A 15,923-nucleotide genomic window follows, 5' to 3' on the forward strand; every position below is an offset into this window, starting at 1 on the left:
GCTCTATTACAAAAGCCAGAGTGCCGAGTACTTGTGTGAGTTCCTGAGAGTAAACATCTTCCCAACACAAACTACAGCTATTGATTTGTCAGGAAGAGGCCCAGTTCTGGAGTTCTGGAGACTTGTTAGGCTGACCCTGATTATTCATTATAAAGGAACTAAAAGGAAAACTGATTTCACTGACGCATCTTCTTTTCATTACCTCCTTAAGGCACTTTTAATCAAACCACACATATCTTAACACCTATATAAACATACAGCACTTTGTTCAGCATAGTTGTATTTTTAATTAACTGTTGTAACATACAAACAAAACGGTCAGTGCTATGTCATTTATCTCCTTTGCCAGCCTCCATGCCTGTTGAGAATAATGTGTGCCTGTAACAGCAGCTGTGGGTCCCATGCTTGTTTGGAATCTGACTTCAGCACAGCGTCGCTGTCTGTCCTAAAAATAACTGAAAGCCAGGCAGCGCGTCCCAGTGACATGGCAAAAGCTTTTCGCCATGCTACTCGCTCCATGTTGATCCCACCAGCCGCTCAGCCACAAACAGCTTTTTCACTGGACACAAGGATGCGCCTATATTTGCGCTTCTCTGCTTCTGCGGTGAGTTTGTTGTTGGTTTAATCGTTTCATTTGTACAGAGTTTGATGTCAAGAAATGTAATGTATTGTTGGTGTCGGAGAGGATTAGTGTCATGCTATTATGCTAAATCTTACTAATAGTGAGCCAAAAGTACACAGTGATGCCAAATTTAAAGAAGTTTTACATTTTGCTCAAATCAGAAAGGTCACAGAAGAGAAACTGTTTTCTAACTAAGTTCCAAACTTGAAGCTCTCTCACTGAGAATGTCTTTTTATTTGCACCGTTTGTACAAAACAACAACAAACAAACATGTTATCATTCTTTTTTCTGCATATTCATGTTTTTTCCTACACTTCCAGGTAAGCTCTAAACTCGACCTGACCATCCCCCGCTGAGAGACTGTTTGACATTTTGAAGTTGATCATGGTGCGCAACGTGGACGACCTGGACTTCTGCCTGCCCTCCCATCCTCAGAGCATTCTGGAGGGCTTGCGCTCCCTCTGCTCTCACCCCAAACTGGTGGACGTGACGCTGAGCGCGGGCGGCCGTGACTTCCCCTGTCACCGCGGCGTGCTGGCCCTCTGCAGCGCATACTTCCACAGCATGTTCTCAGGGGACTTTGTGGAGAGCATCGGGGCGCGCGTGGAGCTCAGCGATGTTGATCCTGACATTCTCAGCTGCCTGCTGGACTTCGCGTACACGGGCAAGCTGACCATCAACCAGAGCAACGTGGAGGGGCTGATCTGCACGTCCAGCCAGCTGCAGTTCCAGACAGTGAGGACCGTGTGCAGCCGATACCTCCAGCACCAGATCGATGCCACCAACTGCCTGGGGATCCTGGAGTTCGGGGCCATCCATGGCTGCCCTGAGGTGATGGCCAAAGCGAGGGCCTTCCTCTTAGAGAACTTTGAGGCTGTGCAGCAAGGTGAGGAGTTTCTGCTGTTGGGAAAGGAGAGGTTGGTTGCGTGCCTGTCTGACGAAGGGCTACAAATCCGGACAGAGTGCACCCGCGTGGAGGCCATCCTGAAATGGGTCGGGCACCACAGTGAGTCTCGGCTCGGCCACCTCCCTGAGCTCCTCACCTTGTCCCGTCTCCCTCTGCTCAGCCTGGACTACCTGGCTGAGACCCTGCTGAAGGACAGTCTGGTGCAGGCCTCTCCCAGCTGCAGAGAGGCGGTGGAAAAACTTCACAGAGAGGTTAGTGACTTCACACCTTCTTTTCTCTCTTATCTTCATTTGCACAATCTTGAGTGGATTTCCAACAACAATCACGCCTTTTGCTTTTCTAGAAGATGGATTTTGCCCCGGAAAACACGGACAGACTCGACTCCATGAGTCCGCAACCAAACCTGCAAGAGGTGCTGTTGGTAATGGGAGGTCGCTCACTGGACGACTCGGACGACTCAGACGATGAAGATGAAGAGGACAGAGACCCAAGACTGCTGCCCAGGAACTGTGCCTTCTACAACACAAACACAAGTACTAACATTTTTATTTTTTGCATGCATCAAAATGTCAACTGTTTAAGTTCAGAATCCGTTTCACAACAGAGACTTGTTGTGAAACGTCTGTCAGAGTCCTTGAAACAGTTTGGCAGTAGGTCGGTACATGCAGTGCTGACAGGAATGCGGTCTGGAGGTGACAAAATTGGATCATCTTCTCAGCTCCTCGAATGGGCGTTTTATCGTGCGGAGCTGGAAGGAGACATCCACTTCAGTGTTTTTCACACTGGATGTTTACAAAAAGAGGCAACAATGCTGTGAGGGCTGTGCCAGAAAGGAAAAAAAAATTTTCCGGCTTCTTCCTTTCTTGACCTAGCTTTGACTTACTTTGAGGACATTTCTCCAAATTTCATTTGCGTGCTATTTTTGTCATAACATTTATCTAATTTCCCTCACTGTCAGAATGACGCTCGAACATGAACTCCCGTTTCTTTCTTTTTCTCTGCAGAACAGTGGCATGAGCTCCCTAATTTCCCCAACCCCAACAAGTGGGGCTACGCCCTGGTCTCCCTGAACAATGACGTGTACGTCACAGGTGAGTGAGGGGCAGAAGGCAAATAAATGATGATGAACGGTTTTGAGCAGAACTCGCTTCTCTTGCGAGGAATGTAAAACAAATATCAGACTTTTGACAGAGTTCTCTTGTCTGTCTGACCAGGGGGCTCGCGAGGCTCGAACACCAACACCTGGTCCACCACAGAGACCTGGAAGTACATCACAAGAGAGGGGAGGTGGGTTACCGTGGCCCCCATGCTCTGGCCTCGCACTAACCACACGTCGGCAACGCTCAACGGCGAGATTTACGTCATTGGAGGTAAGAAAATAAATACGGTCGTTCGTGCGGTGCCTGAGAATTTTTCTTGCAAATCCCTCTTTGTGTCTCTGTATTTGCTGACATCTCTGAGAGCAGGATTCACCCTCATCCCTCATGCTACTCAACATTTTCCTCCTTCAGGTACAACGTCGAATCGCGTTGAAGTTGAGCACTACGACCCTTACAACGACACCTGGACCTTGACGTGCCCCGCCTTGAAATATGTGACTAACTTCACCGCCACGGCCTGTCATGGGAAGCTCTATGTGATTGGCTCGTGCGCTGTGAAGTACAATGCTTTGGCCATGCAGTGTTACAACCCTGTTATAGGTAAGGAGGAGCGAAGCAAACCTCCGACGGGGGGAGGGGGGGGGGATCTTTATTGGCAAGAGATTTGCAGCATTAAATAACATTTTCATTTTTTGGGGGGCAAAACACATTGGCAATATGTCATTCATTTATGCAGTCCAGTTGGTGTAGCTCAATTTATAATAGCTTCTAATAGATTGTTTACTTGCTGTTTATAGTATTTCAACCAAATATTTATTGCTTCATTGTACAATTCCTTAAGTTAATCTACATAGATAAAGCCCCATACAACTACATATTTTAGTATTTGTTTCAACATTAGGCTCTCTTTCCTCATGTGTTGTTGACTGTTTATCATTATTAATCAACCCTTGACGAAACAGCAGTTTTGTTTTTCCCACAGATTTGCAGTTAAAGGATTTAATAGTGTCAACTTATTGTCATTTAGTGTTGACTCATTAGAAGGTAATTGTTTAACAAGTTTACAGAACCAAAACCTAATTATTTGTCTTCTTTATTCCTCTAAATGATGTGTGTTTACATGTTTATTTCTTTTTTTACAGATAGCTGGATCAGCATATGTTCGCCCTTCATCCCTAAGTATCTGTCCTCTCCTCGTTCTGTCTGTGTGGATGGCACTATATATCTGGTTGCTGACAACACTAAGAAAGTCTTCTCTTATGATCCAGAGGCGAACATGTGGCAGAAGGTGGGCTTAGATATCACTGCTGGCTTTTTGTCATAATACAGTAATACAATGCCTTGTATCAATGCTTATTTTGCAGGACAAAGGCAAAAATTGTTTGTTTTTTTATTCTCTTTTTATTTTTGCCCTAAGCTGTATGTTGACTCTCCCTCTCTCTTCAGGTTCAGCTTCTCCACATGCTCCATGAGAATGGCGGCCTGGTAACACTGGATGGGAAGCTGTTTGTCACCGGAGGCCATTGGAAAGGCATGGAGGGGGACTACGGGGTGGAAGTGGAGGTTTACAACCGAGCGGCCGACACCTGGGAGGTGGAGTCCTTCCTGCCCAGACTTTGGTTCTACAGTGGAGTCTGCACCATCTTCCTAGATCCATCCCAGTGGCCCGAGCTTTCCCCCATAGATTCACCGTAAGGGCCTCCTATCCTGGTGGGACTAAACTCAGGGTCCAGGAGTACACAGAGACATGTTCCTATCACAACTATGTTACAATGCAAATGGCAGGTTTATCCCAGGATGCCATTGTGACCTAGAATAGTGCGTTACATGATCCTCAGGTCTTCATGGTTGTTATTAGAGCCTTGCTTGGCTGCTCAGTTGGAGGTTATTTATACTTTGTGTCTTGTGTTTTTATTTGTTCCTTTTTGTGTGTTATTGAATGGTGCTTGTGAATCATTAAATATTTGCAGAGTATTATTTTTATTATTGGTTGTATATCACGGGTTTGAACCTGGAAATGCTCGAAACGTGAATAAAATGTGCTCCTGAAAGCCGGTCAACCAGATGTAAATCCTGTTTGGGAAGATACTGTTCACTTTGCCTCTAAAGAGACTAGAAACGTGATGATCATTAACCCATCGGAATCCGAGAGTCTGTCCTGCCATGGAAACACCGACCCAGCATTCTATTTCTATGGCAACGGCCCGGAAGCGAGCGGTCACCCTGGCAACCTTGGACTGGTATTAGAATGGCGCTACTTGCCTTCAGTCGCTCCTAAAGTTTCTTCTGTCAGTGATTTATTTTCAACTCTAGTCTTTTCTTTATGCAGGTACCAGTTCAGTCCTTAATGACATGCTAGGTCTGTGCTTTGTAGGAGTCCACTGTTGACTCCTCTCTCTCTCTCTCTCTCTCTCTAGCCTAAATTGTAGCAACGTCACTGCAAGGTTTCTGTGTCGTCGAATGAAACTATTAAAAGTTTAACGTCGCTTGCTAACAATTTAGTGCTAAAGCTGCGTCACTTTTGCCATGAGTTGTCAACGGGAGCAAGGTGCCCACTCTCCTCGACTGGAGGCTGTGATTCAGGTCGGTAACGGCTGCTGTTGTCCACTGTGTTAGTTGACGTGTTTTGACCTTCTTATATACAGTCTGCGGTTTTTACAGACTTTTTCAACGGAAGACACGTCAATTTAAGAAAAGCAAAGGTGTAACGCGAGCTAATTAACAAGCTAAATAATGCTATTAAATATGGCTGAATTCAATTTATGCTAGCTACTTCCGTTTCAGTGTAGATCTCGTGTATGCTGGCTCACTGTCACACTTTCATTGTTTACTGGGGCACTTATAGAACAGAGACACTATTTTGTATTATTTTATGTTGCAATGCCTAACGTTACTGTGAAGTCAAAATGTCTGCTGTGAAATAGGCCTATTAAAAATGGTGTAATAACTCAGAGCTTTTACTTTGGAAAGTGACAATAAATTAAGTTCCGAAATTGTCCAAAAAAAGTCAGTTTGGCATTTAAAAAGTTACTTGAGTAAGAGTGCACACATTAGCAACTAAAGTACCTAAAGTATTCATGCAAGATGACCATCTCAGAATAATATGTTTTATAATTGTATTGTAATCATTGATGAAATAGTGTAAGCCTCACTTTAATGCTGCAGCCGGTAAAGATGGAACTCATTTGAACTAGTTTATATACAGATGAGTCGTTTAATCCACAATACATCATACTGTTTTTGTTGAATATATTTTGTATTAAGAATATGAATTTGCAAAGTAACCTTTAGAATAAATGTGGTGTAGAAGAATAAAGTAGCAGAAAATAGGCAAGTAAAGTACAAGAAGCTATCTCAAATTTAGCTTAAGTGCAGCTTTAGAGAAATGCTCTCTGATACTCTACAACTGTTGAAAGGGAAACTTGTAAACACTTTACTATACTACTACAGTGGTAGTGATGGCGCTACAGTGTTCAGTAAAAACATTACCTTAATTGATTTTCAGTACATTTTGTTTCCCAGTGGTGGAAAGTAACTATAAGTACATTTACTAGCACTAGTGCTACTGTAGTACTGTGATTAAGTACAATTTGTTGGTGCTACCTACTGCTATTTTACATTTATACATGAGTACTTTTCAGGTGTAAATGTTGTGCTTTTTCCGCTACATTTATATTTGTTATAGTTACTTTACTAATCAATAATCTTCATAAAACATTTTATACAATATTATGCATTATGATAAAGATGCCCTAAACAATATAAAGTAGTTAAAATGATCTACAGCTCAACCAACTACATGTTCCTTCCATGGTAATTAATTAGAATTTATTATAATGATATTCCAGTAATTACTTTTGAGTAAGTAAATGTTTTTGCTTATTCTTTTTTTATCTTTAGTTAAGTAAAATGGAAATGTGCTATTCCTCCACGGTTTCCCCATCGTCTTGTCTGGAGTTTTCTCTGCTCAGTTAGGTGATGTGTTGAGGTTCCTGCTGTGATTGTAGAAGTTGGAGGAGTCCCTGCTTCACTCTGACGGCAGCTCAGGAGAGAGGACTCTGTCACTTCGAGGTGATGGACACGAGTCCGATGTCAGTCCCACGCTTGTCTCCACCCGTGTCCGCCAGATCATCACTCGCAACCTGGCAGAGCAGCCAGCTGGTAGGGAAGACTAAACAGAGCTTCAATTCAAATTGAACACGCGCAGCACAAACAATACATCTACCTGGCTAGATATCAGTGATCATTAGGCCCTATGAGGTAGGATTGTCACCAAATGCATGATCTGCTTCCTTACCCCAGATGGGAGTTCTGAGGTCAGTGAGCTGGAGGAGAGCAGGGGCCCGAGGGAGCAGCTTTCTCCGAGCCAGATGGATCGTGGCCAGCCGCCAGTCAAACAGGCCGGTCTCACAGACAGGGTAGGAGTGACACAGGGCACCGACATAAGGTCAAGCTGTGGAGCATTATTTACATTTTTAGCATTCGATGTACCCGTGCTATTCTAGCAGAATGTTTGTTCTGTAACGGAAAGAGAAAAAAAACTAAGATGTCATAAAAAAATCATAAATACAGACCAAATTGGATGCACAGGTGATGCCATCCAGGTAACAGTTCATCTTATCATCTACTTATTCGTGATTTGAACAGCAATAGACCGACATGTAGTCTTCTCATGAGCATTGCAATTATGTCAATGTCAGCGTGTGTAACCACGGTGATGACACGCACCTCATCAAATCCTATCAGCCCAAACACCCATTTCCCAAACTAGCTGTGTCTCCTAGCTGAGGCTGCGTGAGCAGACATTGTTCTCTAATGCGACTCTTACGGGACCTGAAGTAAGTAATACTGCAGATGGTTCATTTGTGCAGTTTTGTTTGGAGATGAGATCAAGAACGTCAACCACACGAGAGCATTGAGTGCAACGAGCGACATGCCTTTTGAAATGGAATATGGTTACAGTAAACATCAGTGTACCAGCGCTCTCTCCAGCAGGGAAAGCCTTTCGGGGCTGAACAAACAAACAGTGGGTGAGGTTGAAACAGCTTTGCATGGACTGTAGTGAAAACTGAAGGGGAGGAACGTTCAGAATACACAGCTACAGACTCACCATGGAATTAATGTAACTTGGCACGAACATATGCTTTATGTCATGCATTTTCTTTAATTAGCTGCTGTAGAATTACAGTTTACATATTACAGTAAGTACTGTATAAGCGTCCATTGTGTGTGTGTGTGTGTGTGTGTGTGTGTGTGTGTGTGTGTGTGTGTGTGTGTGTGTGAGAGAGTGTGGAAGCGTGTGTGTTTGTAAGTGTAAATAAGAGAGGGGAGGGTGGTTCATGAAGAGTTTCCTTGTGGTCTGTTCAGGTAGACTCAGACCCCCTGTGCTCGCGAGGACCGGCGTCTCCCTTCATAGCCCCTCCATGTCGCGGCTGGTGTTTTGGGGGGAAAATTGGGAAGGTCACTGGCCTCCTCCCCTGAGACCGTCGAAGAAAAAGCTCATTTTTCGTGGTGCACAAAGCAGCCATTCGTGATAACACTGCCCTCATTCTGCCGCTTAAATCGAATGAACTCCCACTGCTTGCCTCACTCTTGGAACTTATTTTAAAACCAAGGCTATAAATAAAACTTAATTAACTCGGCAGATCTATATAGCTTATTTATTTTGTTGATATTTTTAGACGTGTGAAAAGGCACTAAACAGAAAAAACACAAGCAAGCGATGTTGATATCTGAGTAGCAATTTGAAGAATGGAGGAGGACTCGTTTCTTTTCTCTAAGATAGTAGAAAGTATAACTGTTAACGCAGCCGAATGTTTTTTCCCGGTAGCTTCTCAGAAGTCAAGAGGTTCATCACGAGACTCCTGTTGTGACTCGTCTCTTCTTGCTATTTTTTTCCCCTGCAGAGCAGCATAATTGTTTGGCAGCTCTGCTGTGATGTGATGTTAATGCAGTGTGCTAATCGACGCCCCGCAGCCAAATATATGCTGCCTTTGCTGTGGCATCTGTGTGGAGGTAACATTTAGGTCTGCATAAACAGCTTCCTCCCTCAACATTCACTGCCAAAGGGATCGTATCACTTAATATCCCATCGTATATATATCATACGGTATGATCCGCTTCATTTGTCAGCATGTTTTAACGGCCATATCATCGTGTCGTGTTCATTGGCTTTTAGTGGTGCCATGCAATGATGAAATATATAATGCAGGTAAACTGTATAACCAGATGACATAGTAAGTAGTTAGTCTTGTCTATTTGAAGAGATTTGTCTGATGGAGACCATATCAGTGAACAGTTGGTTGCAGTAAACATGAATAAGGAAATATTAGAACATATAAAATAAATGAGAAAATGATTTTTATTAATATTGATATCAGCCATATACCCGAGCCCTGCCCTATTTACATCCTTTATGTCTTGAGTTAATAGCTTTTACTGTATATTTTGTTGAAAAGTAGCTTTCTGGAAGTGTTGCTGGTCCATGAGATCCTGGCAGAACCTTTTAAACTGCATTGGTCCCATTTGTTCCTACATATTCTATATGGAGTATTGTAATTACATTTTTCCCTGATCCATCCATCTGACCGCTTTCATCCGCTTATCTGGGACGAGGTGGCAGCAGGTAAAGCAAAGTATTCCAGACGTCAGTAACGTTTTCCTGCTCTTCCTGGTAAACCCCGAGGCGTTCCCAGGCCAGACAAGATATTTAATATCTCTAGCACGTTCTGAGTCTACCCCCGGGGCTTCTTACCGGCTGGCCGTGCCTGGGAAAACTTCTGATTGGAGGTGCCAAGGAGGCCTCCTAATCGGATGCCCGAACCACCTCATCGATGCAAAGGAGCAGCGGCTCTACTCCGAGCTCCCTCCGGATGTCTGAGCTCCTCACCCTATCGTTAAGGCTGAGCCCGGCCACTCTACGGCGGAAACACTCTAAGTCGAAAGCTTTGCCTACCGTCTCAGCTCCCTCTTCACCACAACATTTTGGTGCAACGCCCGCATCACTGCTGATGCCGCACCAAACCGCTTGTCCACCAGATGCTCCAGAAAGCTCCATTTTACCCTCACTCGTGAACAAGGGCTGCTGTCACTTGAGCAGTTTTTGGTTGCATTTGTTGCTGAAAGGCACTCATCGTGGTGGGAACCCGGTATCAGCCTGCTCATACAGTAACAGCCATCCTACGGTCACCAGGTCAGTTCCAAGGGTCAAACAACCAGCGCTTCTAACTACTTCCACCTTGCTCTATACCTTTTGGGATCAGGTTGATGCAATGTGACCAGGTAGTTCTCATTAGTTTCCAGTCATTGTTCTAAGCTAAGCTAATGGGCTGCCGGTAGTAGCGTAATGGCAAGAGAGCAAAAAAAGCGCTACATATGATGCCCGACTACCAAAAGTTTCTTGCTGAAATCCATTTGATGCTCCCAGTGTCAGAATGTCAGCTGAAGCAGGCCCACCACCGAATGGAGGCCTGACAGTTGAGGAACGGAGATACAAAGTTATCCCAAATCCCCATTTCTCCCGGCTTTCCTCTGACAGAAGACCATTAACGCAATACTGGTGAAGTCACACCTGGACTCTGAAAGCCGTCCTTTGTGTCTCTGTTTAATCACTCAGCGTGATCTCTGATGACCCCAGAAAATTGCACTTGAACCAGGACAAACCTTGACCCAGTCCGTGAGTCGGACGGCCTCGGGAGGATGGAGAACATCTTGGGGTGAATTGTGAACCCTCTGTGTTGCTTTTGGAGCCCCGCCAGTGTGCATTTTCTCAGACACAGACCTTCTATACCATAATGCCTGAACACTTAGCAAGCGGTTGCACAATACTGCAGTGTGGCAGTCAGTTGGATGAAGATAAACTCTCGCTGAATGATTTCTGACACCAACTGCCATTTGCCAGTGCCCTCTGTAATCTTGAATCCCCTGGGTGTCTGTATAAGAACCCTGTCAAACTGAGTTGGAGCAGATAAAGTCTGTTTTTAGGGATTGTGTTACTGTCCCCTTTTACCCTGCTACCCCCCCCCCCCTCTGTCCCAGTTTGTTTTTCTTGCTGGCACAAACCCACTCATTTAGGCTGCAGTTTGAATGGACTGCTGCCAAAAAGTCTGACTCTCTCAACTATCATGAAATTGTAAAAATTAATTGCCTTCCCCGGAGGAAATATTCTTGAAAGCCCATCCCCCAGCGTTGAATCTTTGATGAAAGTATTCCATCAAACCGTCTCAACGTTTGACGTTAAGGCTACTCGTGTTACCTGACTTTAAAGTCAAGAATTAAGCGCACTTTTCAGTTCTTTTTCACGTGTCAAGAGTGCCTAATCAGGCTGACTTCGATATGTGTGTGTAGGTTTTGTTCAGCATTGTCCTTGCCGGGGGAGGCATTGTGTTAAGTGCTGCAAGGCCAGCCGCATGCTTGTGAGTACACAGCGTGTATTATTAGTTTGGAACGTATTTACACAGATCACTTGTATATCCCCCCCGTATGCCATCACAGCAGCTGTCCCCACAACCATGAGGTTCACTCCATGGTAACATACTCACAGCAGCCCCCCTCCTCGCCTCCCTTCTCCCTGTTTGTTATCCCACATTGTGTAATTACCATCAGCGATGATACATAAACAGCTTTCACAATCAGCTGGGGCTCCTTCACAGAGTCAGCACTCCGGGGGTAATGTGAGGGGAAGGGGGAAGGGGCATGTTGTTGAAGTGGGATAGTAAGTTTTTTTGGGCAGCTTGGGGGCGATGGACATCCGCTCCAGCTGTGTTTAGGAATCTGACAGATAGTGCACTCCATTAATTCCCTTTATTAAGCCTCTGAGCCCAGGCCAAGCCAGGGAAAACGATTGCAGCTGTAACCCTTCACATGCTGGCTGGACTGTGCACTCGGGGCCGGATTTCGCTTTTGCAACATAGGGCTGAGGATGTGGACTAGTTGCTGGACGAGCCTGGAGATGTGTCTTTGTGTAGATAAACAGGCATTGATGCACAATGCCAACACAGTAAGAGAGGAGGGAATTGAGTTCACAAATGCAAAGCAAAGGCCAAAACATAAAAAAACAAACAGTTGAAGCAGTGGATAAACTGCTGAGTTATCGGATCTCCAAATGTTGTGACATTAGGTCGGTGAGAGAATATTGTAATACTAACTTGGTAACCGAAATGGATTGGATTTGATCTACCACATGAGCAAGGCAGCAAGTTTTGGCCCAAACACCAAAGCCTCCACAAAGGCCTTGAAAATGATTCTCTTGTTGCTTGTTGGCAGATGAATCAAAGCAAGATTATCCCTTGATGTTGTTTGAAATATTTATCAAAAGAGACAATGCAAGGAGTGGCACAAATCATAAATATCAAGAAATATAAAAAGCTAATTCAAAGCACATTTTAAGATGCTGAGAAGTCTTTTACTTTGGAAACATGAGCAGGGCTCTTGACACAGATACTTAGAAATGCAAATAAAAAAAGAAAAGGAGGCATAGCAACCATATGGTAGCATAAAATGCACCATGACAAAAGGTTGTTATTGTGTAAACGGCATCTTGAGCATTATTGCATAATGTCAGTAGATGACCTCAAAGAGTCGGGCTACACTGGGATTGGACTCAGCCCACTTTAGGGGTCCGCGGAGGCTGCTAGAGAGTGATTGTACTCCGAGGCAGATCGTAAATAGCAAGGGTGTTCAGTAAGCACACTTCTGGGCCCCCAGTAAACCCAGTAAGCCCCTGGGTTAGGGCAGATGGAGGCCTGGGATTACTCGCCTCTCGTTTTACAGTCACCGATGGATGTGTTGCGAAGAACGATGAGATCAGACCAACTATGGAGATAGGGGTGATGAGATTAAATGATGCAAACAGAGCAAGGGGGAGAAGATGGTGATGCAGGAGAGTTCAGTGAATGTGGGGGTCTTAACAACAATGTGTGGCGCCCTCTTGGGAGCTTCCTGCACGGAGCATGGCTAATCCAGAGCAGCCTCCGGCCTAGTGCTTTACAGCTGACTGGGGAGAAACACATTTTTTAAAAAGCGTCCCTTCTGTAGTGTGTGGAGCAGAGGAGAAGAGATGGAAGGAGGTCCACACGCTGCAGCAATGCATGAAAACCCTCCACACCTTAAGAGACACCTGGTCACTGAGTGGACAGCAGCAGTGACACTGAGTATCATACGTAGTAATTTGATTAATCAGTGTTATTGCTATAGTTGAGCCAAAATACTTGAAAAGATGCATAATCACTAAAGTCTTGAAAGTTGGCCCTTGTTGGTGCATTGATACACCTCTCTGCGTGTAACCGCTGGCAATTGTTGCTCACCAAAGCAGCGTGAAACAGGCGGCAGGACTGTGTACCGTGCTGCCCGGCTGCTCGTGAGTGCACGCGTACGTCCTTCGTGCATGTGCGCAAAACAAACAAAACAGGTACTCACTCATAAAAGCTGAACTTAGCTACCAGTGGTTCGAAGGCCCTTAACACGTGTCTTGGGTGATCCGATCACAAGTGAACGTTAGACGGCGTCTCCACATATGTCTCTCGGGTGACGACTTGTTATCCGATCAAACCTCGTCGCTCTATATGTGAATGAACATTATTTCCATTTGCAAAGACCAAATGCGTTGTAGTTTGGTTATTCTGCCGGAAATCAAAAGACGGAGAAGAAATCCAAACAGTACAGACTGGTTCTTTTCCTCTGCATGTCCCAGGCAAGATGTTTGACCCACTCGTGGTACAGATACAGAAGTATCAGCTTCCGTACCAGCAGACTTCAGAACAGCTTCTTTCCTCTGGCTGTGAGACTCCTCAATTCATCCTCCACATATGATCGTTTTTTTGTGTTTTCTTGTGTTTTGTTCTGTAGCAAAATGGGACTGCAATCAGCATTTCGTTGTGCAACCCTGTTTGTACAATGAAATAACCTTGTAACTTGTAATATATCTCGATGGGCTTTTCGACAGTCGTGGACAAAGTTAGCTGACACGATTTGAGAACCAACTGGAGGTGAGAAAAGGGAGGAACAAACGGGGGAGGCGCGGCTTTGATGGCATATTTTACTGTTTCGTCCTTGTCTGGGACTCATCGGGACATTAGCGTTTAAACTATACGAGAGATAAGCGCTCAAATGCGTCCCAGACCACCTCGGCAAGTAATTTGAGTGATCGGTGTAGCCCTGCGTTATCTGAATGCTGCATTGTTACCTAATCTCAGAGCTATTTTTAACACTCTTACTGGTAAAGTTTATATTTTGGTATTTTTTTAACAGAGAGGTAACGGGGGGGTTGATAAACTGGGGCTCATTGTTACACCAGTGAGCCCCAATGGGTTCATTTGGGCCATAACTGAGCCTTTTCTATTTATGAGTTTCTTCTTATGAGGGAGAATTTGATTTAGTTTTCGTGGTCTCCCTTTCCCTAAAGTTGTAGCAGCATGAGAGCCCTCTCTGCTGTATATGTTTCCAGCTGTAGATTGTGCTCATGTGCTGCGATAAACCATGTGTGCTCTGGCCGTGGTTTCAAGGTGTATTTATAAAGTGCATGCTTGTTAGTAAGTCAGTGTTATTGCTATAGTTGTGCCAAAATACTTGAAAAGATGCATAATCACTAAAGCTCCACACACAGCTGTTTCCAGGAGTCCCTTTAAACACAGCTGCTGCAGTTGTGTGTGTTTCAAACACTCCGCCCATGTTGTTCCTCCCTTCTCAGTCCACAAAGGTGTCACCTCAACAACGGGCAGTAAAAGAAGCTTTTGTGCTCTCCGGGTCCTCGCAGAAAAACACCAAAAAGCACAGAGCCGAGCGCACGATGGCCGTCCCTGTAGTTTGACAGTATAAAGATTCTGAAAAGGGCATTTGAAAATGTGTTAATAATGGTGGCAAAGTGGCTGGGCTCGGTGTTGAACAGTGAGACTATTGTCTTGGCTCTCTTGGAGCCTGCTGGAGAGATTAAGCACCCAGAGAAGAGATGAGGTACAGAAGTGCGGTGGGAGGGACTGGGTCGCAGGGTTGATTCGGAGGGCTTGGATGGTGGTTTTGGAGTGTGTTGCAGGGGAGGGGGCTCCCTTGCTCTCACTCTCGTCCTCCTCTTTTTTTAAATGAGAAATTCGGCAAGGGCAGCTGAAGGCACGCAGCGTGTTGCAGTGCTCTAGGGCCATGTGGTTTGTATTAGTGAGGACAGGGTGTCTGGCACCAGGATAGAGAGTGGGTGGTGCAGGGGGAGTTTAGGTTGTGTGAGGTTGAGAGGTTACAGGACATTTGGATTTCAGATATGAGGATATGAGATTTCTCGATGAGAAAGACAACTTCAAAGTGCATTTCTATATACATATATATTTCTAGATGCAGTCGACAGATCAAGACATCAAGCGTAAACATCAATATGCAAGTATAATGTACTGGGATATTCCATAGACTGATATTTATATATTTAAAACCTAGCTACTGTTCAATCCTCACACTGAATTAATACTAATGCATGATAGCAATGACCAATCAAGAATGCTGTATTTTAAGATACAAAGCTCCCATACACTGACTTTATTATTTGACAAAGAGAGCCCACAGTGAACTGTTGAAAACTGCTCAATGACTCCTTTAAGCTCATCCATTAATCATTGGTACATCCAGATAATTACAGGAGGACGAGATAGACTGAGTTACTACACCCACATAGCATAATGCAACCCAACACATTTGGTGTGCAATAACTCCTTGTGAACGGTGCCATGGGCATAGAGCTCAGTATAATGCAGCCAATCCAACAACAGCTGTAAAAGTGAGCATATCACACATCCATGACACGCGGTTCGTAAAACAGTATACAATCAGCTCTGTAGCGATTTGTTGCATTCTGTCACTCGGTGCAGTGCGTGTAAACAATGTACTGTGACGTGCAACGTGCTGTCACGTCGTCAAGCTTGCAAAAGCTCATTTGTAACCTCTCCATCCAGCTGGATCAGATGCTGATGCTGCAGTCAGCAGTGGACTCAGACCAGGACAGTGTATCACCAGGATCCCTGCATTTGCAGACCAAGGAGAGAGCTTACAGGCAAAAACTGCAGGCCTACCAGGAGGCCCAGCAGACACAGGCCCAGCTTGTCCAGAAGCTTCAGACCAAGGTGACTACGTGAACAAAAGGAACCTCGGAAATCTAGAAATTGTTAAGTAAAAAAAAAAATAACTGTTCCTTTGGCTCAACTTTGTTTTATACAAGGTTCTTCAGTACAAGAAGAGGTGTGGGGAGCTAGAGGAGCAAGTACTGGAGAAGACCTCAGAGTCTGAGAAGATGAGGTTGTTGGTAAGTCTAGACTGCTGC

General features: G+C 44.7%; 2 protein-coding genes across 3 annotated transcripts in view; both read left to right on the forward strand.

The window, feature by feature from the left end:
• The first annotated feature begins 75 nt into the window (after positions 1-75).
• On the forward strand, positions 76-4,603 carry klhl30 (kelch-like family member 30). 2 transcript variants are annotated; one of them, XM_076079190.1, is made up of 8 exons: positions 76-604; positions 943-1,780; positions 1,873-2,062; positions 2,534-2,620; positions 2,744-2,899; positions 3,041-3,229; positions 3,772-3,917; positions 4,076-4,603. In XM_076079190.1, exons 2-8 carry the CDS (start codon positions 1,007-1,009, stop codon positions 4,322-4,324), a joined length of 1,791 nt encoding a protein of 596 aa, XP_075935305.1. In that variant the 5' UTR covers positions 76-604; positions 943-1,006; the 3' UTR covers positions 4,325-4,603. The 2 variants fall into 2 exon arrangements, with proteins under 2 accessions (XP_075935305.1, XP_075935306.1); XM_076079191.1 differs by lacking the exon at positions 4,076-4,603 and adding an exon at positions 3,612-3,673 and having other exon boundaries at positions 3,772-3,905.
• A 223-nt stretch (positions 4,604-4,826) lies between these two features.
• Positions 4,827-15,923, forward strand: part of crocc2 (ciliary rootlet coiled-coil, rootletin family member 2) — a 30,918-nt gene continuing 19,821 nt past the window's right edge. Inside the window, exons 1-5 of the mRNA XM_076079187.1 lie at positions 4,827-5,212; positions 6,637-6,790; positions 6,932-7,047; positions 15,559-15,726; positions 15,822-15,905. Coding sequence (XP_075935302.1) covers positions 5,156-5,212; positions 6,637-6,790; positions 6,932-7,047; positions 15,559-15,726; positions 15,822-15,905 — 579 coding nt within the window. The 5' untranslated portion in view covers positions 4,827-5,155. The remainder of the gene's footprint in view (positions 5,213-6,636; positions 6,791-6,931; positions 7,048-15,558; positions 15,727-15,821; positions 15,906-15,923) is intronic.

This window comes from Anarhichas minor, unplaced genomic scaffold (assembly GCF_050575085.1).
Source record: "Anarhichas minor isolate MPS153535 unplaced genomic scaffold, ASM5057508v1 ptg000071l, whole genome shotgun sequence".
Lineage (NCBI taxonomy): Eukaryota > Metazoa > Chordata > Actinopteri > Perciformes > Anarhichadidae > Anarhichas > Anarhichas minor.